This window comes from Planococcus citri, chromosome 1 (genome assembly GCF_950023065.1).
Source record: "Planococcus citri chromosome 1, ihPlaCitr1.1, whole genome shotgun sequence".
Lineage (NCBI taxonomy): Eukaryota > Metazoa > Arthropoda > Insecta > Hemiptera > Pseudococcidae > Planococcus > Planococcus citri.
Genome location: NC_088677.1, coordinates 35613557 through 35639880, shown reverse-complemented (window position 1 = coordinate 35639880; position 26324 = coordinate 35613557). Strand labels below are relative to the sequence as shown.

General features: G+C 32.7%; 2 protein-coding genes across 3 annotated transcripts in view; one reads left to right on the top strand and one right to left on the bottom strand.

The window, feature by feature from the left end:
* Positions 1–770: 770 nt before the first annotated feature.
* LOC135831652 (leukocyte tyrosine kinase receptor-like) overlaps positions 771–26324 on the top strand; it is a 61685-nt gene continuing 36131 nt past the window's right edge. The window contains exon 1 of one of the 2 annotated variants that reach the window (XM_065344304.1): positions 771–1315. In XM_065344304.1, coding sequence (XP_065200376.1) covers positions 1057–1315 — 259 coding nt within the window. In that variant the 5' untranslated portion in view covers positions 771–1056. The remainder of the gene's footprint in view (positions 1316–26324) is intronic. The other variant, XM_065344305.1, reaches the window with a different exon arrangement.
* On the bottom strand, positions 4046–6407 carry LOC135831653 (uncharacterized). The gene is made up of 2 exons (XM_065344306.1): positions 6195–6407; positions 4046–5999 (listed from the first exon to the last, which is right to left on the bottom strand). The coding sequence occupies exon 2, from the start codon at positions 5973–5975 to the stop codon at positions 4110–4112; it is 1866 nt and encodes a 621-aa protein (XP_065200378.1). The 5' UTR covers positions 5976–5999; positions 6195–6407; the 3' UTR covers positions 4046–4109.

Sequence of the window (26324 nt, the reverse complement as noted above, 5' to 3'; positions counted from 1 at the left end):
GATACCTACCTAATTTGATTACCTACTTTTCATTAAAATTTCAATTTTCTCATAGAAATTACAGAAATATATTCGTAATTTTAAGGACTTTCTATCTAATTAAAAATTGTGATTTTCAAAATTGATTTCACGGTTTTAAGATTGAAAAAATTCAATGCATTAAAAATAAATAGACTAATAAAAAAACTCAGTCTTCATATTTTTTATACGAAATCATCTTCAATAAAATTCTATGTGCATAATATTTAGAATTTTATTACGTCAAAATTGAAGTAAGTCTTCTACCTAAATTTAGGTCTAGGTACCTAACTTTAGTCGTGTATCCTTACGCCTGTTCACTGGTTTCAGAAAAAAAATAAAGGTCTATAAATTTAGAAATTTTCTAACCTAGTGATTTCGATACGCCTATCTAATTGAGCGGAAGTATTAAATTTATCGAGGAAAAAAAACAACAATATTACGTACGTACACGTAGGGGTATATTCTTCAATGTTTACATAGCATTAATTTCAATACGGTCTACAACACGTTGTGAACTTGAATGAAACGAAATCAAACACGAGAAGTACGCGATTAAATACGTAGACGTACGTAGTACGTAGTACGTACGTACAATTATTAAATTTAATATCATCGTCTATGCTGTTACTACGTATAGAGGCGAGAAATTCGTGAAATTATTTCCGGTAACACTTGTACGTGTTGATGCTGCGTAGACGAGATGAAGAATTTTCATCTTCACTAGGACGACTACACTGATGCGGCTGTTATTTTATCAAGGCTCCGTCCGGGGTTCATTTCAGTCGCAGAATTTGTATCGCTCAAGTATGCTCTTCGAGTTCGATCAATATCGGCTTCATCTCAGAATTTTTGTGACGCAAAAAACCCTTTACGGGTCAATTTTTAAAATGAGGTCCGTTACCTGAGTTCGAGATTTTTTTTTTCATTTTCGTGCATTTTTATTTTTTATTTTCACCCCCCATTTTATTCAATATCCGATTCTATTTGTTCGCGAGTTTCTTCTTTTTCTTAACACCCCCCCCCCCCCTTATTATCATGCGTAAGTCTGATGTCAAAGTGTACGGTTATTTGGTTTTGTTGATCGCCTCCTGTTTACCATCGGCTCGAGCCAATAATGATCTCAATTCGTACGTTCGATTGCTCAACGGATTCCCCAATGTGACGTGTAATTTTGAGTCTCCGTGCACATGGACTTGGGCAGAACGAGCGTTGTCCAACAGCACCGCATTGCATTTTCACGAACACTTGATCGGATACAATACCCCGTTGATCGATGCAGATAACCGTTCAGAAGGTTGGAAATGTTTTTATATCAATTTTTTGTTTACCTACCTATTTCATATTGAATTTAGCCGATGTAGAAATTCTACAAGTAGACAAGTACTTATACCTAAGTATCAGGTAAAATGACGAATTTTTAAAATGCATATTTGGAGGTGTTTTAACAAATTATGGACAGGTAGGTACACCTGCCGGGGGCTGGTTTGAATTTTATGGCAAATTCTGTAAGTGATATGATCGCTGCGTTGTTCAATTTTCAACGCTAAACGATTCTACACTCGACACGTGGTACGAGTATCTATGTAATTTTACCCACCAAAGAGTCAATTTAGACGTTGAACGTACTTTCTTTGATATTCGACACAAACAGACTGCACTTTGCAGATAGCTATATATGTTCCGATATTGATTCTACATAATATTCTTGAAACTACACACGGGACTTTGATTGATTGAATTTTATTCGAGTTATTTGCTCATACGAGCTATTAAAATGAATTCCGCCAGCTAAAAAGGATTTCTAGCTAGACTTAAAAGTTGCCAAGTCACATTTACAAAATGATTTCGCGAACTAGTACCTACCTATAGTCCATCATTAACCATACGATATTCTAGTTCGAATTATAAACTTGTACAAGTTGGAATTTTGTGTATTGTGTCGTAGTTGGCATTTGGCTGACAAGCTGAGTATTTTGATGTAAGTAATTAACGTATTTTGCGGCTTCACTTTGATTCTCTATTTATTTTTACTGCCAACGATATGACTCACAACGACTATATACGACGGTAGTGTATTCCTTACATTACTTTCAATCTATCTAAGCAAATAGGCACGAGTCAGAAGTAAATTTTTGTCGACGTAAATTTAAGGATCGTACTTACCTTTACACTGACGACCCTTTTTGGAAAACGTACATCAAATACCTAGCGAATCAATTAAAGTTTGTTAATTCGATTTTAATGCTCAGCTGAGGCTTAAGATTTTCACAATTAAAACGATTCTCCGGCGATAAAAACCAGCCGCAAGTGGAATACGCAATGCGGAAAATAACGTGTCTTAGTTCGATACATTTGAGAATGAGAAAAGAGCTGAAAGAATTGCCATGTTGTTGATGATATTGATCTTGGTTAGTTTTCCTCGCGTCTACGAAATTCTAACGCCGAGAGTGCTCATTTTTCTTACGCGTTTTTTCACTCGTATATTTTCATTTTGCCAAAATCTTCACTCTGAGCATTTCTCCGATGGTATAATTTTTCAATTTTTCGTTTTTATCAACAACAAATGTTGATAAATTATTTATAATTTGATACGGAAGTAGAACGAAGTCGCGAGAATCGTAATAATACTTACCTATACTTAGATACAGGGTGTCCGTTTAAATATCTGTCTTGCATGGTTCAGATTTGAGTATAGTGAGTGTATTATCAACAAAAAATGCAAAAAGTGCCTATCTTGATGTTTGAAGGAGTAATATCTAATTTCTATAATATTTAGCTCTGACGATGAAATTGCATAATTTTGAAAATTTGGGGAGACTTTGGGTAAAAACAAAATTTTTGGAACAGGTGCATTTTTCATGATTTCTCTAAAAATAAATTTTCGTTGTAACTCAACTGGAGCGAGGGCAACTTTGGCAAAATTGAATCGAAGCAGAGCATAACACTTCCAAATATTTACCATTAAAATTTCAGCCACTAGCTCTAATTAATTTTGTTTATTCTGACCCAATTTACAGAAATTGGAAAAAAAATGGTTCGGTGAGGGAATAGTAAAGCTAAGTAACTTAATGAAATTTGGTTCGCTCACTGAAATCGACTTTTAAAATCTAAACTTTCTAAATTTCTAGTCGATCTACAGCTAGTCTAAAAAATTTTCTTTCTTCATAAACTTTATTAAATTCCACCTTGGGGAAGGTAATTTGATTTAGTCAGCTGGAAATTTGTTTTGTATGGCAACTGCTTTCGAGGATTCTAACTTCAAAACTCATGGACCACGCATTTATCTATTAAATAAATATTTTGACCTGGTTTAAATAAAGACTTATACGCGAGATGTCCCGCGAGAATTTTCTGAAACTGTGAATTTTGAGTTGAGCTCTTGGAGAAGTGAGAACCAAATTTTCAATTGCCCAATTAGTTTTTTACGATCAGAGCCATGTTAATTCGAAAATTCAACTCTAATTAAAATCTTAATCGAATATCTCGAGAGTTAATACTTCCTTGAAAATGAAAAATCATCATGGGAACCACCAAAAATGCGAAAGTCGATTTAAAAATCACAATCATAGAAACGAATTGAACGGCGAGTAGAATTTTTTTTAAATTGCATCAATAAAGGAAAAGTTAGCAAACTCACCTAACTCATTTCTGAGTCGTTTTTTTTCTTTTTCAAAAACTATGATAACTTGGGCAACAATCTCAAATTTTTTATGTCAATTTAGCAAATTATATCGATTTTTTTCACTATTTTCATAATATCTAATCGATGTTATTCGCAGGTAAAAAACATACCTACGTAATTTGAAATTTTTATGTTTCTCTCCTTTATCTAGTACTACGAGTAAGTAAGTAGGTACATTCTTAGTTTAGGATTATAAAAATACATCCTACAGAACAATAAATCTTAATTAATACCTACTAATCTATCTGTGTTCCTATGTAATACAATGAAAGTATTCAATAGCATTAGGTGCCTTATTGAAGAATAAAGAATCGATAGAAAACAACAATGAAACAAACCTAATAGGTATAACGTTAACTTGAATTTATTTTAAGAAGTCACAAATTCTATGACACGAGTTTTAGGGTTAATATTCAAATTCAATACAGGTTAATTTGAATTCTCCAACGGCTTTATCACTTCCCAAACACCACAATAAAATCGAGTCGAACTCAGGTTTACGAAATAGATTACCAAGGTAAATCGCATTAGTAATCAAGTACTCTTTCAACGAATTAATCAAACTCATCTTGATCTGCCTTGGAACTTTTTTCGTTGATACAAAGATCCGAATAAATTTGGTCAACTTTTTCAAAGAAATTTCTTCTTCTTCTTCTTCGTCGTCTTCGTCGCCGCAGATAATACTCGATAAACGCTCCAAAAATGAAGACGACGACATCAGACGATTTTTAAAATTGGCGGAAACATCATTAACAAAGTCATTGAATTCCTTTATTCCACAGACTATCTGACGACTGAGTTGACAATCTTCGCCGAGAAAAACTGACTGCAGGATTCGTTCTTTAAAGTTTCTCGCTGCTTGCAATTCAGGATAACAAAAACTCACAAAGGCACTCAATTCGTCAAAATACGCTTTTGTAAATAATGAAAGGCAATTTTGAAGGACCTTTGGGCTGTGAATCAAGTAGTTTTGTTTGAACTGAGTAATCTCATCTTCATTTCTAAGACACAATCGCATCATTCGTTGCAAATCTTTGGTTCGAATTGCTTCAATCAAAGTTTTCCAGCAGTTGCGCCATAATGAATTTCTTTCTTTGAGAGATGCATCTTCCAGGATAAGCAATAGGAACTCGACGTGTATCTGATTGGAATGGTAATCATCTACAATATTCATACCCTCTAACCATCCACTATCGGATGAAATAAAACTAATCGTCGATTGTTTGAAATCAAGTGGAGTATTGTTCCATATTTCACGGCATAAATATTCCCAATTTTCGTGATCGAACTCATTCTCATCGTCACCGTAATCTTCATCATCTATCAAATTAACGACTAGATCGGTAAAAGTACTCTTGCTCATGATGTTCTTTGACCTAATATAAAACCAAATTCTTAAAACGGTTTTTTTATTGCAATGAAGATAGCGGAACAGAGTATAAAATGCGCCGCTATAATTATTCAAGAGTTCATCGAGCTGCCGATCATTCAGTTTAGGTAGAATGAATCTAACAAAATCGTACCCATCAACGTATTCAAATCTTTTCATTTGTTTTCCAAGGGATATACGATTCCAAAAATACTCCAACGTAGGTCTGTTACGAGACATGTGCGCATCAAACATTCGTTCATCAACAGTGCGAGTATCACTTAACCAGGTGCTGAATGATATTGGTTCTGGATTTCGTATTTTACCCAACTTATTCGTGAGACGGCAGATCCAGTAATACAACTGCGGGAACTTTTGAAAATTAATTGAATCCACGCTCATCTGTCTCGATACAGAGGGCCAAATTCGCTTGATATCGTCTTCGAAGAAATACAAGCAGGCAATTTTAAACTTCATCTCTGCATTGAATGCTACACATCGCATCATGCGTTCGGCTGTCCTAGTGTAATGAATGGAGCCGTCATAATCGCATATGAAATTGTCGAAATATTGTAAAATAAAGTTCTCGTGACTGTAACGTTTGTAACAATCGAATACTCGTTTGTAATGTTCACGTAGCCAAGAGGAAACTGAATTCGCAAATTTATTAAACATTTTTTTGATCGTCTTATGAATCACGGAAGGTAAATCAGGAAGTGTTACCAGGGTATTTTCTATTCCTAAACTGAACACTTCAAGTTCTTTCAATTGTCGACTCCTGCGATATTTATCCACTTCACGACGCCATATTTCGAGGCTAACGACCATTGCTGACAGTTTTTGCAGCGATACTGGAGTAGGATGAAGAATATCGTGTACTTTATTCGGAGCTGCTTCAGTCATTTCTAGGTCTTGGTGTTGTTGAACCTGAAAATTTGAAGATCGAAATAATGAATCAAAATTAGGTAAGAAAATTTAAGGGACCCCATTTTATACCTATGTAAAAAATCGGCTCAGTTTATGAAAAATGAAAAAAATTATGAAAATCAGTTGAAGTTGAAGTAAAGACAACGACAAGTACATATGAAAGTATTATGAAAGTACGCATTTTAAGCTACTTACTTCGATAATAATTTTTTTTCCAAGTTGATGGATTACTGAATGAAAAACAAAAAACTTGTAAAATTCTTCGAGGGGAAGAGATAATCAATTAATCACAAATAAAACAACAACTGCTGTGATGCTGACTTGCTGAGAAGTGAGAACCTGAGAAGAGACACATGGAAGTTTGCATGGATCCGAAATAAGTAACTGGATCGTCGATATTACACTACAAGAACAATTTTTAGTACCGATCGAGCGTGACCACAGCGCTAGTAGTTTTCTCTAAACGAAGAGGGGTCCATTCCATCATATTTGTACCGGCTACCGGGGTCCATCAATACCTCCTACACAAGAAGGCCTGAGCACTACCTCCAAGAAGTCTACGTGACGTAGGCATTGGAGGCGATTACGGTTGCATTGTCTTATGGGATATTGCCCAATTTCTCAGTTTTTCTTGAATAATTTTTGAACGGTTAATGCTACAGATTTGAATTAAAAACCAGCTTGTAGAGGAAAAAAAGTAGATCATTTTTCATTCTTCAAACACCTATGTGCTCGATCAAAATTTTGATATATTTTAAATTAAATGTAAAAAAATTGCAACCTCGAAACTTTGAACTTTGATAAATCGAAAATTTGATCGAGCACTTAGGTGTTTGAGAGATGAAAAATGATCTACTCTTTCTCCTCTACAAGCTGGTTTTTAATTCAAATCTGTAGCATTAACCATTCAAAAATTATTCAAGAAAAACTGAGAAATTGGGCAATCTCCTATAAGACAATGAAGCCGCAATCGCCTCCAGCTGTGACGTCAGAAAACCAGTGCTCTGGCCTTCTTGTATAGGAGGTGTTGGGTCCATAAATCCATTGTACCTTCTCCGTTCTCCTCTATGCATATTACATATTTCATATTTTTATTTTTTTTTAAATTTTGATAATAATAATTTGACATTTGACAACTAGACTAGATCGAACAGCATTTTCCATTTTATTCTATCATAGTCTTCAGTCTAACCGGTAACCGACAAACTGTGCTCTAGAAATAGAAATTTGGTTTAAGTATATTTTTGATGGGCAAAAAATTCAGTTGAATTTTTGTATCTACAAACGAGTCCAAAATGTCAGATAATATGTATTTTGGATCGTCGCAGCTGCACAATAGTGGGGAATGGGATGGGCAGAGTTTAAAAATCCTAAACTTTTCAAACAGCTGGTGCCTAAAAATTTTGCTAATTTAAAAAAAATTATCTATTCCGTAAAAATACTGTAAATTTGTCCCGAAACCAATATCAATTTCTTCGAATATTGAATTTCTCCATTTCCGATCATGCTGGAGGCCCTAGCAAGGATTTAGATTTCTCCGGAATTTGAAAATGTCTCTAAAAAATACTCACGAGGAAATCAATTCGGGCAGCTCGCGAGCCTTATGTGGATGCTATGCATTTTTTCTTTACGTATGAGAAAATATTCTGATTTAAAAAAACACATTAGAGCAGGGGTTGAAACTGTTAAAAACCCCAAAACCAAAAATGAAGGAAAAACCAAATATAAATCTGTTTTGTGCAAAACTCAAAACCAAAAATAAAAAATATTTGATCAAAACTACTTGACCAAAAACCAAAAATAAAAATATTTGATCAAAACCACTTAACCAAAAACCAAATATAAAAAATTTGAAATTTAAATCATCAGAAATGTCAAAATATGTGTAATGTTTTGACATTTTATGCATTAATTGACTAGTAGAAATGAATACAATAATTAATAATACTAATACTACCTAGAATTAGGCGGCATAATGCAATAATTGGCAGGAAAAAAAACCTGAAAACTGAAACCAAAAACCCAATACCAAATAAAAGTAGCAAAAAACTGTAACCAAAAACCAAAAAACCAAATAAAGGTAGCAAACAACTGAAACCAAAAACCAAAAAACCAATTATCAAAAGGTGAAAATTGAAACCAAACCAAAAACCAAAAATCAATTTTCAATCAGTTTCAACCCCTGCATTAGAGACGTCTGCTTGGAAATCGAGCCAAAAATGCAGTTAAACTCGTTAAATATAAGTTGGGAACAAGCTGGAGGTCGCCTTTTAGCTCCACAAATTAATTTCCAGATCTTCTAAACAAATTTTAGAATTCTGTTAAAATCGAAAAATCGCGTTGGAAGCAACAGAATGACCGGAAATGATGAAATTCGGTTCGAGTAAGTTGATATTAGTTTTAGAAAAAAAAAAATTCCGTCATTTCGCTAAAAATAATTAATTTTGAATTTCCAAAAATTTGCCAAAAATCGAAAAATCAATATTTGGGCAGCAAAAATTTGGGTTACAGTGGTTTTAGACAATGCTCCTACTAGATTGCGATCTCATTTAAATTAGAGGCGGAAACCTCGGAAAATAGAAATACCCGTCTCTCATTATTCCGAATAGCATTTTTGAAAAATTTTGAGCCCACACAGGGTCACGAACTCACGATTTTTGGAATTTCTGATGACGTGCCATACAACAAATCAAAATGGGGAAAACCTTCGCGAGAAATTCTAATATTTAACGTAAACTTTTTAAAAGGATTTGTGAACGCTTTCTGGCTTAAAATATGTATTAAAATATTTTCTGTGCATTTTCGAAGAATTTGAAGCTGAAAAGTGGGTCATGATTTTTGATTTTTCAAAAAGGGAACACAGTCATGACCAATCAAAAACGCTTGAAATACCAGCAGAAAATCTGGAAATGAATCTGAGCATTTTTGAAAATCTTTAATCTTGAATTGATACAGGATTTTTGGTATTTTTGAAAAAAAAATTCGCGACCTTGAAGCAATTTTTCAATGTGTCTAAAAAAAAGACATCATGTGACCTATCATAAAATTTCAGCCAAAATTTAGAATTTTCTATAAAAATATTTTTTTAGCACTTTTAACAAATTTTGGTCTCAAAACTTTGGTTACGTTTTTTGGGATTTTTGAAAAAATACCACCAGCCCTTTGAATATGGATTAGGTTTAATTCGAGTAGAGCATTCACATCAAGTCCAGACATTCCAGATTTAATCATTATTATATTCACTCACCTCTTAGTTACATTTTGCAACTTGAATTTTTTTTTTTTTTTTTTTTAAATTAGGTATCTACATATTTTTTATGTGTTTGATTTTTTTAAAGAAGAGCATTTTTTAAAAATCGTGGTTTCAACTTGATCATCTCAAAATTTTTACTTTTGTTTCAATTTGAAATAAACAGGGTCTATTTTTGTGAAAAGTATTCCAAAATTTTTGAATTTTTAGATTTTGACCCGATACTAAAGCTTTGGATCCATTTCACCCTGGTTCTAAGAAAAATGCTAATAGAATTGGATCAGATCCGATATCAACGAGATCTTAATGCACAGAGGAAAATTATTGATTAGAACTGATCAGATCTGTTTGTATACGGGGAATGCATTGATCTGAATTCTGATCAGGTCCGATCTGGTTTGATCTATCCGGTCTGAGTCTGACGAAGGTCTATTCAACATTCTAAGATCGAAGCAATCAGGTCTCTTTCTATTAGATTTGATCAAGTCTAAGCAGATATAATCCGATCAAAACTTTGATCTGGTCAGGTTAAGTTTGAACCGTGGAATTTCCAGATATGATCAGATATAACCATTTTCTGTTTGGTGAATACAAATCTGATGAATTTTTCACTCAAAAACACTCAAACTGCCCCATGTGTTGGGTAACTGAGTGATTTTAAATTCTCAAGTTTGCTACCAAAATTCAAAATTCAATCACATATCTCTGATAGTGACACCCTGTGTGGGTATTTAAAGATTAAAATTAACCATAATCAAAACAACTTTGCCGAAGTGCTGATCTTTCCACTCGTAGTAGTACAGAATGTACAGAAGAATAGCGAGGAAAAAATCCATTCTACTCCACTTCTTAAAAAATATATGCACAAAAATTCGGAAGTTTTTACAGCAGGAAAAAATATTTTACTCGATGTAAAAAAAAAATGAACGAAATTGTAAGCGGATTAGCTCTGTCAGAAGGGGAAAAAAATAACTCGACAAAAAACGGAAATGTTTTTCATTTCGAAAAGATACCAAAAAAACGAATAAAATATACATATATACCGACGGCAACCCATAAAGGGTTGAAAAATTTCGCTACAGTGCCAGAATATTCTGTACGGAAGTACGGGAAATGAAGAATAATTACCAAGATGAACATCAAATCTTTAGGTGTATTTACATATTTTACTAAAACTCGACTTTACTCGCGCTCGACTCGCTGTTTTTCTACTCGACGATAATTATTCGCCGTGTTAAATATCGCGCTGTTAATGTTGATTAACATTTTATGACGGCTTATGAATGAAATTGCTTATTATTTCAATACGCACCTTATACTATACAAAACGCCTCAGCTTGGTAATATAGCTTCGCCGCTAAATCCTTGCAATTGAACCCACACGTTTTGGCAAAACTACCACGAACCGCCTTCACTTCCAATTACCAACTCGTTGACGATGTTGAGACTGAGTAGAATTAATTGTAACATTTGGTGTAAACCTATACCATCGTGATAATATTTTTACTCGCAAATTTATAATTCGAATATTTAAAAAAAATATGTGCTGACTGCTGATCAAAAGGGCTTAGAAGCAGTACTTAGATATAGGTACCTACATATTTTAGATTCATCCATTTTTAAAATTTATTCTTGAAGCTGTCGAATATTTTAATTAGGTACCTATAGGTTTAAAAGTCAAATTTAAAAAAAAACCGTCGCACAACGAATTCACAATGACAATAACAAACGTTTTGGCTATAGGGAATAACGATAAGGTAACGTTACGTAACAGAAACTCAAGTAGGTAAAACATAATGGAACCATTAAAAAAGATTCATCAAGAAGAAACATTAATTTTAAGCGAGTAAGGAGAGAATAATCAGTGGGTGACCTCTGCGCCAGGAGGCTAAACAGATTATTTATGAGGTTGAACCACGATGGTTCAAATTTTTTTTTTGAAAGAATAGTTGACTTTTTCATCAATTTTATTTCCTTTTCCAACGTCAACTACACGTTTTGGACCTTAAATTTTAACAACACCTACATTTACGTGAAAAAGGAGCTATGAAAGTTGAGAAATAATTATATTCAACATCAATTGACAACTTTTCAAGTAATTTTTTTCCTAAATTACTAACAAAATGCAAAGCAGTGCGATCATTCGGTTGAGTGTAATGATCGGATGTGATCGGAGATCGATCCGGATGTTCCTCGGATCCAATTTGATCTCATTAGGATGTTATCAAGATCTGAACAGATTTAGGTATTTCCCAGATCAAATTTGATCTGACCAGGATGTAATAAAAGCTGATCAGATTATAAAGTTTTGAGTGTAAGGGTAAGGGCACCAATTATGGACCAGTCCGCAATATGGACCAGTGCCCGTTCTCGTTGGTAATTAGCGCAATCTGTCAAGAAAAAATGTATTCTGATGTATTTTTCACCAAAAAAACGAATGAGACAAAAATTACAAGTTACAACTGTAAAGTCAAAACTCGCTGAGAAATTTACAAAAAACTGTTTTGAGACACTGAAAAATTTTTTAAGTGTGTTTTTCAACTTTTATTAATAATAATATATATGTGGTGTAATTTTTTAAATGTCATTGATGTTTTGTAATATCAAAAAAGGATATAGTTTCTGCTGGAGTGATCTGTTTTTGCTAAAAATGAGGGTATGTACAGACATTTTTGGTGCAAAGTTTTTTTTTATGGGGTACGCTAATATGGACCACTTGTGATATTGAATTTTTTACTCATTTTTTACAGTCGCTGAAAAGGGGAATGCTTGAAATACTTTTTTTTGTTCATTTCTTAATAAATATGATGTTTTGAAATGTAAAAATATGTTTATTTTGAAACTATCCTTTAGGTGGTCCATATTAGGCGTCCAAAATTTTGAATTGTCATTTTGACACTCGTCATTCAACAATTTAAAAAAAATATTCAAAATTAACCTGAACTGCTTAGAATAAGTTTTTTTGTTCATTTCTACAAATAAATATGACCTTTTGAAAAATGTGAAAGTATGTTTATTTTGAAATTTTATAAGTGGTCCATATTAGGCGTCCAAAATTTCGAACTGTCATTTTGACACTCATCACTCAACAATAAAAAAAAAACATACTTAAAGTTGACCTTCACCCCTGAAGTTTTGTACAGTGTTTGTGGAAGGATGAAACTTAATTTTAAGCCTTTGTGGAGGTTTCTACCCCCTATAGTTTTCAAGTGGCAATCCTCCAAAAAAAAGTGGTCCATATTTTTGGTGCCTCTACCCTTACTTGACTTGATCTGTTCGGACTTCATCAGATCCAATATATGAGAGACCTGATGAGATACATGCATTAACTGGATCCAGCTGGATCTGACTATAGAGAATAAATGGAATTGAAACAACTAAATTTTTGCAACTTTTATTCTCATGTCTTTATCAACAATCAATGATTTTAATCGAATACCTTCCCGAATAATTGATCTGTTCAGCTAAAAAATCTTTTATTCGTATTTCAAATCTTTCTCTATCTTTATTATTGGCTCTTTTTTTTGTGAAATGTGAAGTAGGTATCCAATTCTCGAAGAAGTCGAAGATATTACCTAATATTGCTTTATTCGATTGGGGAGAAAAAATGATTTTTGACGAATTTCGAGGTATGTACATATACATATATTGCCTGAACGAAGTGATAGAAATACCTAGGTAATTCAAAATCGTCGAAAATCACTTTTAATCTCATGTTGGATAAAATATTTTTCGTTATGAGAAAGAAAATGCCAGTATTTACTTCCAAACAATCAGTAAGCCGGAGCAATAGTAGGCAAAAGTAGCACTTTCTCCAGTATAACAAAAATGGATCTTACGTTATAGATTCAACTTTGAAACTTTATTTTTTCATTTTACCTCCGAAGGTTTGAGTCACTTCTTTTGACTTTTTAAATTAATGTACCGCTATGAAAAGGATGCATAAACCTACTTGGTGAATAAGTAGGTAAAAAGAAAGAAGCTAAATCCGTCAGTTTTTGTACCCTTTCGGAAAAAATACTGAAATAACTCGAAATCGCAAAATGGGAACTCCTGAAAAACGGAAAAAAGGCAATAAACATTTTCTTTTGTTTTATGTCCATAATCGACAAAGGTATCTTGCACTAAAGTTTTCAGAATTTTAAAACTTTCAAACAAAATAATGGCAAATTGTACGAATAGCATGAGAAAGGGTGAGTTATAACGAAAGGTTTAAAATTTGTATGGCAACTTTTAATACGAATGTTATACTAAAGTGAAAAAAAAACATAGAAATCGGATTTCGACTGAATTCTCTGAGAAAGCATACCTATACTTTGAATTGAAAATGTCTCACGCGTAATTTGAACATTCTCTCTTGATTTTGAAAAGAAGAAAGTTTCGAAGAAAAATTGTGAGAAGTGCATTTTGAGCTTCTACATCACTTTTTTTTTTTACTTTGGAGTGAAAAGACCTTAGTAGGTATGCACTTTCTCACTATTTTTGTGTTCACTGTTCAGAATACTTAGGTAGGTAAACATTTTTTGATTTTTTTTCGAAATCGAAGCTGCAATGGAGAAAAATACCTATCTACTTACAAAAGAATTAGGTAGGTACAGATTAATTTAGCAGTTTATTTGGTAATATAAGCATTTCATTTTCATAATTATTTTACATCTTGGAAAGTCGAATGAAAGGGCGAAATCTTTGTCCGTCTTTTTCCAACTCACCGCATCCATTTCCATCTCTGTGAAAACTAAATTTCACCCCGAAGAGCAAGAGAAAATCCGCGTTCAACAAATACGTTTACTTCAACCTCAGATATCTCGCTAACAAACTTCAAGTTTATATCTACGAGTAGTTTGCAACTATTGCTTACATTATACATATACATATACATACAAACCGACTTCGCTCACATAGAAAATTCGATTAAAAATTGCAAAATGACTCAAGTTCAAACAAGAACATTGTGTTTCAAAGCATTGTAACTTGTCTCAGCATTCAGCATTGTACGTAACAGGATGAAATTTGAGTTGAACTTGAAAAAGGAATATGATTCGATAGTAATCTGAACAGAAATTGAGATAAAACTAAAACTACTGTGGATATGGTGGTAGGCTACAAACTGAGATCAAACTTCAACTACATATAGTGAGACCAACATACGTAAGTACTTACCTACAGTGCGCGTAAACGGAACGACATCTTCGTTAAAGTTCATTTTTAGATTTGAAAAAAATGTTTCCCTGTTAACAACATTCTCAATATGATAGCTGTGCTTATGTCTTTGTACGTAGGTTAGGCACATTACATTCGTTTCTATCGTGATGAATTTCCTCTTCAAAAACAGAAGCACGTTTATCGCTCAAGTGACCGTTTAATAGATGTATTTTTATCGAATTTGTGAAAAGAAGTGGGTTGATGGGTTCTTGTTATCATAGGGTACGTTATTTATTTACTAGAGAGGATAAAAATTATGATATCTAATTGCTTCAATTCTCTTCTCATATCTACTCGTGTGTCGTTGTTTTATTATAGAATAAATTAATTCAAAAATTTAGTGGAATCTCATCTTATGCAATATTAGGTACTGTGGCATGGCATCATTAATGTACTATATCATTGCAAACATTATAAGAAAATATCGACCCAGGTTCGAGCTCTAGTCGATAGAAATGTGAGGAGCGTCAAATTATAAAATCTTATTTCGTTCGCCCAAAACACAAAACTACTCGCCTACAAACTTCATTCGCAATACGCAATTTTTTCATTAAAATGTTTCGAAGTATGGTATCGAATATAATCCGACACATATAGGTACCTATCCTTCATCAGATTTTATTCTCAATATACGAGTAGGTACATAATATTTCTTCACAATTTTACGAACCAATTTCGAAAACACAAACCGTATCTACTCGTAGATACCGTATATGCTTGGACACTGCACCACAAAAATTTCATTCAGTTTGGTTGAACAATTTAGGGGAAAAATATGTTTCGCAATAGACGCAATTTATCCACCACATACGATCGCAAGGGAATTCAAACAAATATCTCAATTCCACATCCACGCGCGTGTTTCATTCATCTCAGCTGTATCGAAAATTTTCAAAATACGCCCTTCGCTATTTCAAATCAAACGTACAACACTAATCATACAAAACCTATTAAACTTTTTTTCCCGCTTTTCATCCCACATATACACAATACACATACATAACACTTATCGATTCGCGCTATATCATCGAATTATATCATCACCTGCGTAAATAAGTACCTACTCGCAGTGATAATTAAAAATAAACGAGATGAAATAAACACAATATTTCTCTGCCAAATTTACCCGTTTGGCTTGGGTCATTTGCTTCATTGCCAACCTACACCGCGAGCATCGATGACAATAAACTTTCTTCAACTAGCTACGAGTATTTTTTTCCTCTCTCGAGTCAAAATATAAAAATGGAAAGTAAAGTTCGGCGAGTTTGAAATTTACACAAAAAAAGTATCGTGTTTCTTTTGACAGTAAGTGATTTTTCGCCTGCAATATTTCATTACGTTTTGGATTTCGCTTCATTTCATCATAAGTATAGGCATCGCAAGCACATTCTTATATGAATGGAAAATTTAATCGAAATTTCAAGCATATGAAATACTTAGCGTTAACTTTAGTAAAATTTGTAGTATTTATTTCACACACAGGCATCGTTTCTAGACGTATTCGGAATTTAAAAGATGCTTCAGATCTATCAAAATAGTACTACTTATGGTAACGTAAAAAAAATCAAAACTGACTACACAATTTTTCAGTCATTCAGTCACAGATTTTGCTCATTTTTCAAACCCTTTCATGGAGATCGATAAAGTATGTAGCTCCCAAAAAAAATCAGCTGCCCAAAACAGAAAACGGAGGACTCTAAAAGGCTTCACAATACCAACATTTTCCAAAATAATCTGATAACTTGATAAGTGATAACACCATAGATTGGCGAAAAAATTAAATGGCCAACCTCATTTCATGGTCACATTTCATTCTGATGTGAGCGATCAAAACTGCAGTATTTTTTAGAAACAATAATTTGCTTCTTTTAATACCTACTTATGTACGTATTTTGGGAATTAAAAAAAAAAATTGAGCCCAAAAATGCCCTTTCTCACGCTTATGCTGAAACGAGCTCTCAAAACGCTTTAATGATTGACAAATAACCTGAAAAGAATTATTCTCAGAGTTGAGTTTTTTTTTTTTTTGCACTAATTGAATCCTTAAGAAATTCTGTCATTCTGATTACGACAAAATTCGGCCTCTAAATGTGATTATTTAAATGTGACCAAAAATGTAGTTTTCTGAGGTAATAATTCACTATTCAACTCAAAACTTTTACCTCTCTGCACTTGCTCTATTTGAACTTGAATACCTAAACTTTTGAATTACTTTACAGACGACGAAGCAAAACATAAATCTTCATGAATTTACAAGATTTATTTCTAAAATAACAGGAGTTAAAATCTAATTTTACAAAATAAGTACCGATAGAACTACAGATACTTACAAGGGAAGTTGTACATATATCCCAACAGGTAGGTAGCAATATGTTTGAACCGTATGTTAAGAAATCGAAAAAGGGCCACAAAATAGGTACACTATACCTACCAGCAAAAATTTATTCATTTTTTTAAAAATTTAAATTTGGCTGATTTCTCACACACAAAAAATTAAAATTTTATGAATCTTAACATAAAAGACTGAACTTGTATTTTTACCATACTTTCGACCTCCCAAGTCGATTGGTGGTGGTTTTGAATCGTTGTAGAAACTCTAACGAATTTTCGGATTCGAAAAAAAACCGCTGTAGATGGGGTAAAAATGAAACTCAGCACATTGTAAACTTGGATTTGTCATTTTTGTGACCCTTTCGATCGATGATCGATTTAAGCAAATATTTTCAATTTTGTTGGTACCGTTTCAAATCAAAAATTTTCTCCACAAAATTAAGTACTCATCTATAGGTATTTTAAAAAAAACAAGAATTTTGGTTTTGAATTTCCACGAATTAATTTCATTTTCACCCTATCTTTACAGCGTTTTTTCGAAAACTGAAAAATCTGAAAATTCGCTGGAGGCTCTGGAAAGGTTTGAATTTCGAAATAATCATCATTCGACTTGGTAGGTCAAAAATGGAGTGCAAACCAATCTTTTATGTCAATTTGGTCAAATTTTGATTTTTTTTCTACGAGAAATGAGCCAAATTTAAATTTTTAAAAATTCATTTAAAATTGAAAAATGAATTTCAGAACTTGAAATTTTCACTGGTAGTATATTTTGGGATGCTTTTCAATTCTCTTTTATCTGGTTTAAAATTTTTTTGATGGTTGGGATTTTTCCCTATATATTTATTTTATATGAGGTAGGTATTTATAAATGCAACAATTTCAGTTTTAGTAGGTACCTAATTCAGTTTAAAATCTGGCTGAATATGATTATAAGTAGTAGATGAATATTACTAATTTAAATAGATACCCTCCTATAAATAAAATAATCATTTTGGAAATAATTTTACGGATCTAAGAGGTACCTATTTGATTAAACGTCTGAAGTAGGTACAATTTATTGGTAAAATTTAATAAGTAGATCAATAATAATAATAATAATAGATTTATTCAGTCTGTAACATCGAGATAGGTATATCTATATTCACCTAATTCATAATAATTATGTAATTCTTTTTTCATAAGATTTTTTCTTCGGTTATGACATGAGAGGATAAGAAGAAACAAAATTGTACTTTCAATAGCGTTGACTCGATCCTTTACCATCAATTTCTTGACGAGAAAGATACCCATCTTTATTTTGATCCAAAAGTTTAACCTCAGTAGCTAACTCAGTTTTTTGTAGGGGTCGATTTTTCACGAGCCATTCTAAAGCTTCTAGCTGATGAAGCAATCCATCTTTATTCAAATCAGCTTCCTGCATAATTGTTTCCAAAGTAAATGAAGGAACATTATATACCGCTTTCCCGAGCACATCATGATTATTACTCCTATCTGGTTCAGTGCAAGGAGTGCATGCCTTACTGCAATTGCCAGTTCTACATCCTCCATCGCAATTACATCCGAATACGTTGCAATTTCCATGAGCACAAAAAAGATCTGGTTCTGAGCAGTCGAGGCAAAGTGACGCTGCGTACTTGGAAGGTGTTCCATCTGGTTTACAGAGCATTATTTCGTAAGAAGGGCAACATTCTCCAGACACCGAAATAAAAAAGTGAAATTGAAAAATCACAGATAACAAAATGAAAACTTTGTACGAATACAACATTTCGAAACGAGTACAATGACACTCTCAGTACGAATAAAGATACCAAAATAAATATGTGTTTGTATCACGGCTGACAAATACACTGTAAACTAACAATATCTACTGGAAATTGAGCTGAACAAATTATGCCTGGTCTCCCTAGCGGAGTGATGTGAAACTAAATTTGTCAAACCAAGTTGGTCCAGTTTTAGTGCTTTACACATCAGAACTACATATAACTATTGTTCGAGATCGCTCCCGTCAATTCATCAGTAGCTTGTCATTAGATATTGTTGAAGACAAAGGGTCGACAACTTTGTTCTTGGAAAATAATACCTACCTGGTACAGACGAATAGCACAGAATGGTTTAAACATATCTACCTAGGCTAATTATTCACTAAAATAACTCAAACTTAGTCTATTAAATAAATATGTCACACCAGGAGGGACTCGTAACTAAGATGAGAGCAAATAACTGTAATTTTTGTTAATTTCCCAGCATAGGATATTATAGTAATTCAAGGTCTCTAAATTAAATAAGTACTTACCTACTGTTGAAAATAAGAAATAAGAAATCGCACCTAGTAAATTTCAAGAAATACCACTTAACTAAATCAAGCATGAAAATTGTCGTGGTTTTGACATCTTCTTTTTTATTACACTTGGACTACCTAATTTTCAATTACATCTAGCCACCCCTAAAGAGAAAAACTATAACATATAAAAAGTAAAAATTTCTCACCGTAGGTTTGGTTCCCCAATTTATAGCTCTGCTACGTGCTTCCGCCTGTTCAAAAAATCATAGGCACTTGGCCAGGATTTTTATAACACGATATCGCTTGCGAACTGAATTCCGCCATTTCATTTATTTAATCCCCACAATAAATCAATTGAACAACGGAAACAGTTTATAGCATCTTTCGAAAAACTGCCTACCTATCCCTATATCATAAAAGACCTGCTAAAATATCAACGTATTCTGTCTACCAATACCTACTTATTTTTTGCATAATACTTAGGTAGGTACCTATCTGAAATATTTTCGTCAAATTACAAAAATAAAACCATTTCGACGCAATTTGATTTTTGAAAAAAAGTTTCAAAAATGCTGTTTATTTTATAACGAGAGTCGAAAAAAATTCTCGAATTAATTCGAAAATAATCGAATAGGTATGTATACAAAAGAACAGAAGCTGCACGTTTGACTGAATTTTCGCAATACGTGAAATACGAGCATTCATTAGGTTTCAAAAAAATCAAACAGACAAACGTTTTTAAATAACGACGTAGAGAGAATGCTAGAAAGCTCGGAATTTTATTTTTTAATGATTTTATAGTTTGAAAAAATATTGCTTTCAGTTTATATCTCATCAATCTAGTTTGGTAAACGAAACCAGATTAAAAAATCTACGCATTTGTACGCCTAATTAAATATGAAACCTCGGGAGAATTTATCAATAATCTGTTTTTTTTTTCAAAAATGAAAACTGATAGCAGTTGACAATTTGAAGAATAATGGAGATGGATGGTTTCAACACATACGAAGATAGGTATTCGATATCCACTTTTATAACAGTCACAAAAGGGCGGATAGAGATAATGTCCTTTTTGTTTAATGATGTATCTTTGGCTTGAACTTTGTATGTATGTAATATTTGACATCTGCTGACATTCTTTATGGAATGAGATGGATTTTTTAAAAATCGAATTTTAGATACATATACTCGTAGGATTTGAACAAAAGCTTATTACCTAACGTTGTATACGACTACAAATAAAAACAAGAACAAAATTATAGTAAGTATATAAGTATTTGACATTTTTTTGGGAGTGAAGTAGAGTTAAATGCTTGATTAATGAACGGCAATCAATGGGCGATGCTTCTGAATTTCTTGAGCGTAATGACCCAGAATTTTTTCAAATTTTTTGACCCCCAACGAGGACTCAAAAATTCATTTTAAAAACTTCAAATCTATGAGAAGGGGAGTTAAAAATCTGGAAAAGGCCAAAAATAACATTTTTACAATTTTTTGTATATTTTTTATCACTGGTAATTTTTTCAGAATTTTTCGAGTGGTGGTCACTACTCATTGGCCATAAAATCATGTGAAAACGCATTTTCCTCCCTTAAAATGGTAAATTTTGGTAATTTTGTTTTCTCTCGCAATTCTTACTCAATCAACGACCTGAAACTATGTACTCTTTAACCTGAGTTTGAACCAAATTAGTCAATTTTTTATGTTTTATAATTTATCGTCACCCTAATACGTAAAATATCTAACTCCATTTTTGCAAATTGTTCAGGAAATGCGAAAAACAGCATTATCAACTATTGATGGGTGTTACGCAGTTAAGGTTATTTATTATAGTAAAAAAAAAATTCTGGTAAAAATTTTTTTCCCTTGACACCTTTTAAGCCACTTTGAGTGGAGTTAGATAGTTTTCTCAAATTCAAACGTGGATGGTACACCAATGAATTCACCTGAAGTAATTTTCAACATCGGAAGTTCCATACGAAGTGTTCACCTTTCAAATGCTGTTCATAACTCATTTTCATGTAACGTAAAAATGAAACAGTTTCACGTAGCTAAATAAACAGTGCGTTATCCTTTAGTGGAGTTAGATAATTTTCCTGACTTTGAACGCGAATTGTACACCAATGAAATCGCCTAAAGTAGTTTTTAAGGTCGGAAGTTCCATATGAAGTGTTCACCATTCAGATGGTGTTCATAACTCATTTTTGAGAAAAAATGGAGTTTGATACCTACTTTACGTATTAGGGTGACGTTATATTATTTAAAAATTCAGATTGCTCCAACCATTTTGAGTACCCCTGAATTTCCTTTCGGGTAACCTAAAACCTACACCGCTAAAATTCGATTCTAGGAGAATTCATCGCGGCCTAAAGTCGATTGATTTTCTGTAAGTAGGTGAAAAAAACAACTTCGAGAGTTCCTTCTGTTTATACGTAAAATACGTCAATTTTTTTTATTCGCAATAAATTATCCCATTTTGGAAAAATTGCTTGAAATCAAGATCAAAATTTTCAGTAATTTTCTGCTTCGATAAAAGTGCACACTGATTACAGCTACTAGGGGGAAAATGACATGTACATGATGATCATCGTCTGATTAGATCAAATTTGATCCAGAGAATCTCTGAGTTGTTCCGACTAGTTCTCTAATATTATCTGATCAAATAAGTACCTATACTTTTTAGAGTAAGCTTGGTATACAGTGAAATAAATAGACGTGAAAAGGAAAAAAAATCCAAGTTAAAAAAATGTAAAATTTGTCTCGATGATTTTCATTCATTTTCGATAAAATATGAAAATGTAACACTTGCTGACAAATGTTGTAAAAATTAATCTGATAAGAAAAGGGTCGAGTCGAATTCAGTAGAAAGTAACCGAACACCATTTGGCCGCTTTTTTGAATATTAAGGGTACAGAAACGTCAATGCCAATTGGATGAAATACATAGAATCAAATACCCCAATGGTGTGTTTTTGGAAACGTGTTTGATATTTCACTGTAAAATAAGGCCATGAAAGTTAAGGAGTGTAATGTGTAGGTATTGAATATTCATGCCTCGTAGTGTTGAGCTCAGAAGATACAGAAATGTACCTTTTTTATTGTTTCGGATTTGGTACATGGATTTTAAAATCGATTATTTGTACGCTCGTGCTTGCAGCATTTACTATTATAAAATAGGTGGGCAGAGAAATAGTTGTTACGGCTTTTTGAAAGAGAAGAACGACGGACGTAGATTTTGGTATGGAAAATTTCAAATGTATATCTACGTACCTTGGGTATGGAAGCGTTTCGATTGTATAGTTAGCAAATTTAATGGAATTTGGATAAATGATAAAAGTAGGTAGGTATATGAAGCATCTCGAATTGTAGCTTTCGATTGCTCGAGTTCATATTTCATACTTTATTTGAATTCGAAAAGGAAAAAGCAGCAACAATCGTAATATTAAGAACACAAAGGTCGATAACGAAAATGGAAAAATTCACACATCAGGCGCATTTCACGTTGAAGGGTTGGAAATTTTACAGCTACCTAATTTCGACCTCCCAAATCGATTTTACGTGTTACTTTCCGGTCGCTGTGGAGCCTTTGCGGATTTTCCACATATTTTAATCTAGCCCTAGAACGAGTGGAAATCATCTGTCTTATCTATCTGTAATTTTATTGTTACGAATTAAAATAAATATTAGTTTTACGTCTTTGAACTAAATGAAGAGAATTTTTACTAATCCTCTATGAAGTCAGTATTTTTTCCAATTAATTTGAAGGGGAAAAAAATCATTACATAAATACAAATTATTGTAAGTAATAATGCTCGCTTACAGCTGTAGGTATGTGTATAGCACAGTGTCATCTAAAGCCTACCCTTTTAACAAGAATAATACAATGCTTATAGGTACTTTTTTTCGCGGAATATAAAAACTCTTAGCCATCTACGTACATTAAATATCACAATACGACTTCAGTACTTATGTGCTCTTTTGCACAAAAAAAAATACGCAGGTACTACCTAAGCATTTTCCAATGAACACTATCAGTTTTTACCAAGTTGTTAAAAGGATGGTGTACATATTATATCCCTGTGGGAATATAGTATTCCCCATAAAGGTACCTAAAGCCAAAGTAAAACTACGTTAGGGAAAAACTCTCAATGGCAGTGTTGTCATTTCAGAGAAAAAATGGCAACAAATGGATACACTCTTGTCCTGATGGATCTACAAAATTCTAGAAAATGTGTTTCAAAACAATATTGTCAAGTATCACAATTTTAAGGAACAAAATTACTGATATCACGCAGAGCTTCTTCCCACTCCCCTCTCATAATTTATAAAGCTAGTACATGCTTCAAAAAATTAGAATGCATCTGAATTTTTATCAAAGGTCTAATAACTCTAATGAACTGAAATTCAAACAAAATTTAATTTATACCGAAATTAAACATATTTCTGGTTTCTCTAATGGAAAATAAAACGAAGGACGAGAAAAAACGTAAAAACGTCACTTTCAGCTACTTAATACACTTTGTTTTGAACGCACAATTTTCGGGTTTGTAATATTTTATAGTACTTGAACTTCGAAGAAATCTTTAAAATGATGAAGGTGTCATCCATTTTGATACTTTCATTCCTTACTTGAGCTTTCGCGTCATAAATTCGGTGGTTTGTCGGTCTCCGAAGAATAACGTTCGGTGGTAAGTATAGCTTTACGTCGTTTTTTCTTCAACGTTGCAACGCTATACTGCATCGTCGTCGTCGTCGTCGTTGCTTGATATGTTGGGAAAATCGTGTTATTAAAACTTCCTCGTTATTTGCATAGAAAATACCATTTTCACTTTCACATCATTTGTCGTTTTATACATGAAAAGAAAATAAATGACACGGGTTCCCTATACCGCATGAAGGTTTTCTCTTATTCATTTGCATGGGCCAAGTTAACTGAAATACATCGTTTCACTTTGCGGAATAATTTTCAGCTGACGCTTTGTCGCGATAATAACTTTTAACCCTGCGATTTCATTAAAATACTACACTGTCTTCGTATTAAATCGAGGCAAGATTTTCAGATACGTACACGCATTTAATCCAACTTTTACGCCCAAGAAGAATTTAAGTCCTCGTTAAAACGCGTACCCGTCAATTTGAATTTTTTTACTGCTGCTGCAAAAAAGCAGTCTCGAAATCCATTTTAAGGAATTAATTAGAAAAACTTTAGTTTTTAAAAAAAAACTTCGCAGAAGTATTGTAATTAAGTAGGTACGCGAATTTTCGGTAGAAATATTCGTTTGAAAACTCGCTTCGAGCGTCATTTTAATTTTTTTTCCTCTGTAAAGTATTCTCTTTTGAAAAATAAATTAATAGCTGCGACTGCGATGACCCAGTCCAGTAAACAATTTACTATGTAGAATAAATGAATTTATTTTAAAAGTAAAGGAATTGGGTAGGTATTTGAAGATTAATGGAAGGTGCTGTAACCTTGAACTGGAAAATATCGGCGTTATATTCGGCCCTGTGAAGTATTTGAGGAAAAATCATAAAAGAGCGCGAAAAGTTTTCTAGCTGGTGCGATTTATCAAACTTGAATTAAAAATATTTCATCGTGTTCAATTTATTATCGATTGGTGTTTTTTGATGAAATTTTGTGATCATATTTTTTATACCTACATTTGACCTAAATAATATAGGAGATTGAGTATCTAATTTTGCATGAAAAATTTGAATTTTGGACGAAATGTGAGTAAAAAGCCAACGTTGGTGGTACAAGTATTTGTAATATGAAATTCAAAATGACGAATGATATTTTTTTTTAAAATGAAGTTTAGATTTAGACGCCGATTTTGAAAAATTGATTATCATATAGGTAGGTCTAGGTACTTAATTATTATTTACTTTGTACTTAGATAATAATCTTGAATAGAAGTGATAAAAATTCTATCGCAGAATTTCTCATGTGGAAATCAATGAAAGAGCATAGAAAACATTTTTTTTTTCAAATTCAAAGAATGTAGCTAAGTATACATTTTAGAGAAAGTTTTAATATGTAAGTAGGTGGATATTATACCTAGCTAATGATAATATCACAGCGATTAAAAAACGATACCTACGAGAAACAATTTTTTCAAAGCTCTGCCTACGCTTACCTGCTGATGTTATCATGGAAACACAAAATTTTGTCTCCTTTTTCTCGATGTAAACAACATTTTTACGTTGTTTATACCTATATAGTCGTTTTTTAATAGATTCCTATGTTTTTCTCAGTAGAAGTATAACATCGTCATCTTTCGAATAAAAAAAGAAGAAACATTGCAAAGAAACATCGTCTGCACCAAGAGCAAATTAAATTTTTACAATCGCTTAAAAAAAAGTGGCGAGAGAAACGATGAAAATTCATTGTGCGTCCTCGAAAAAAAGGCCGGAGTGCAGATGAATTTTTTTTCTTCAAAATTCTCGCCAAGTTGAAGGCTTCTTTTGAAACATTTATAAGTACATATTACGTTTTAGAAAAATGTATTCTGCGGGTGGTTTGAAAAATGTCGAGAATTTTATTTTTTCATCATAATGTATGAGAAAGGAAACTTTATAATGTATAGATGAATTTCTCAGGAGAAATCGCCCATGTGTGGTTAGCTGCTAGGGTAGTTCAAAAATTACTTCATTTCTTTTGTTTTTTAAAATAAAGTACCTACTGACGTTAGAAAAATACCTACCATATTGCGAGGATATTTTAGATTTTTTTTTTTTTTAGTTTTTATCGCAAAAATGAGTGAAATACAAATAGGTCAATGATAAGGGGTTTCTAATGATTTTCTCTCAAAATATTTTAAAATGAAAAAAACTTCTGAAAAGGGAATTTCTCGAGATGTTTTCGATCTGAACGAAGCCGCAATTTGCTGACAGAGCATGGTTTAAGACTTCCATAACCAAAATTTCAGCTGCCTGAATTAATTTATCAATTTTTGAAAAATCTTTAAAATTTTTTTGAAAATCTAAAATTTACAATTTTTGGCAATTTATGCATTTTTATCGAAAAAATATGATTATTATTTATCCAATAAAAGTGATGAAAATTAGTCCTGAATAAGCCAATATCAATTCTCCTCTAAATCGAATTTCGCTATTTCGAGAAATTTTGAAGCCAGTGTCATTTTCAAGTTTTCCAAATAACGCAAATCAATTTGGGTCCAAAATTTCATCAAATTTGGAAAAAAAATTGAAAAAACATCACGAAAGGTGGAGGTTGAAAACATTGTAATTTCACGAAGAAAATA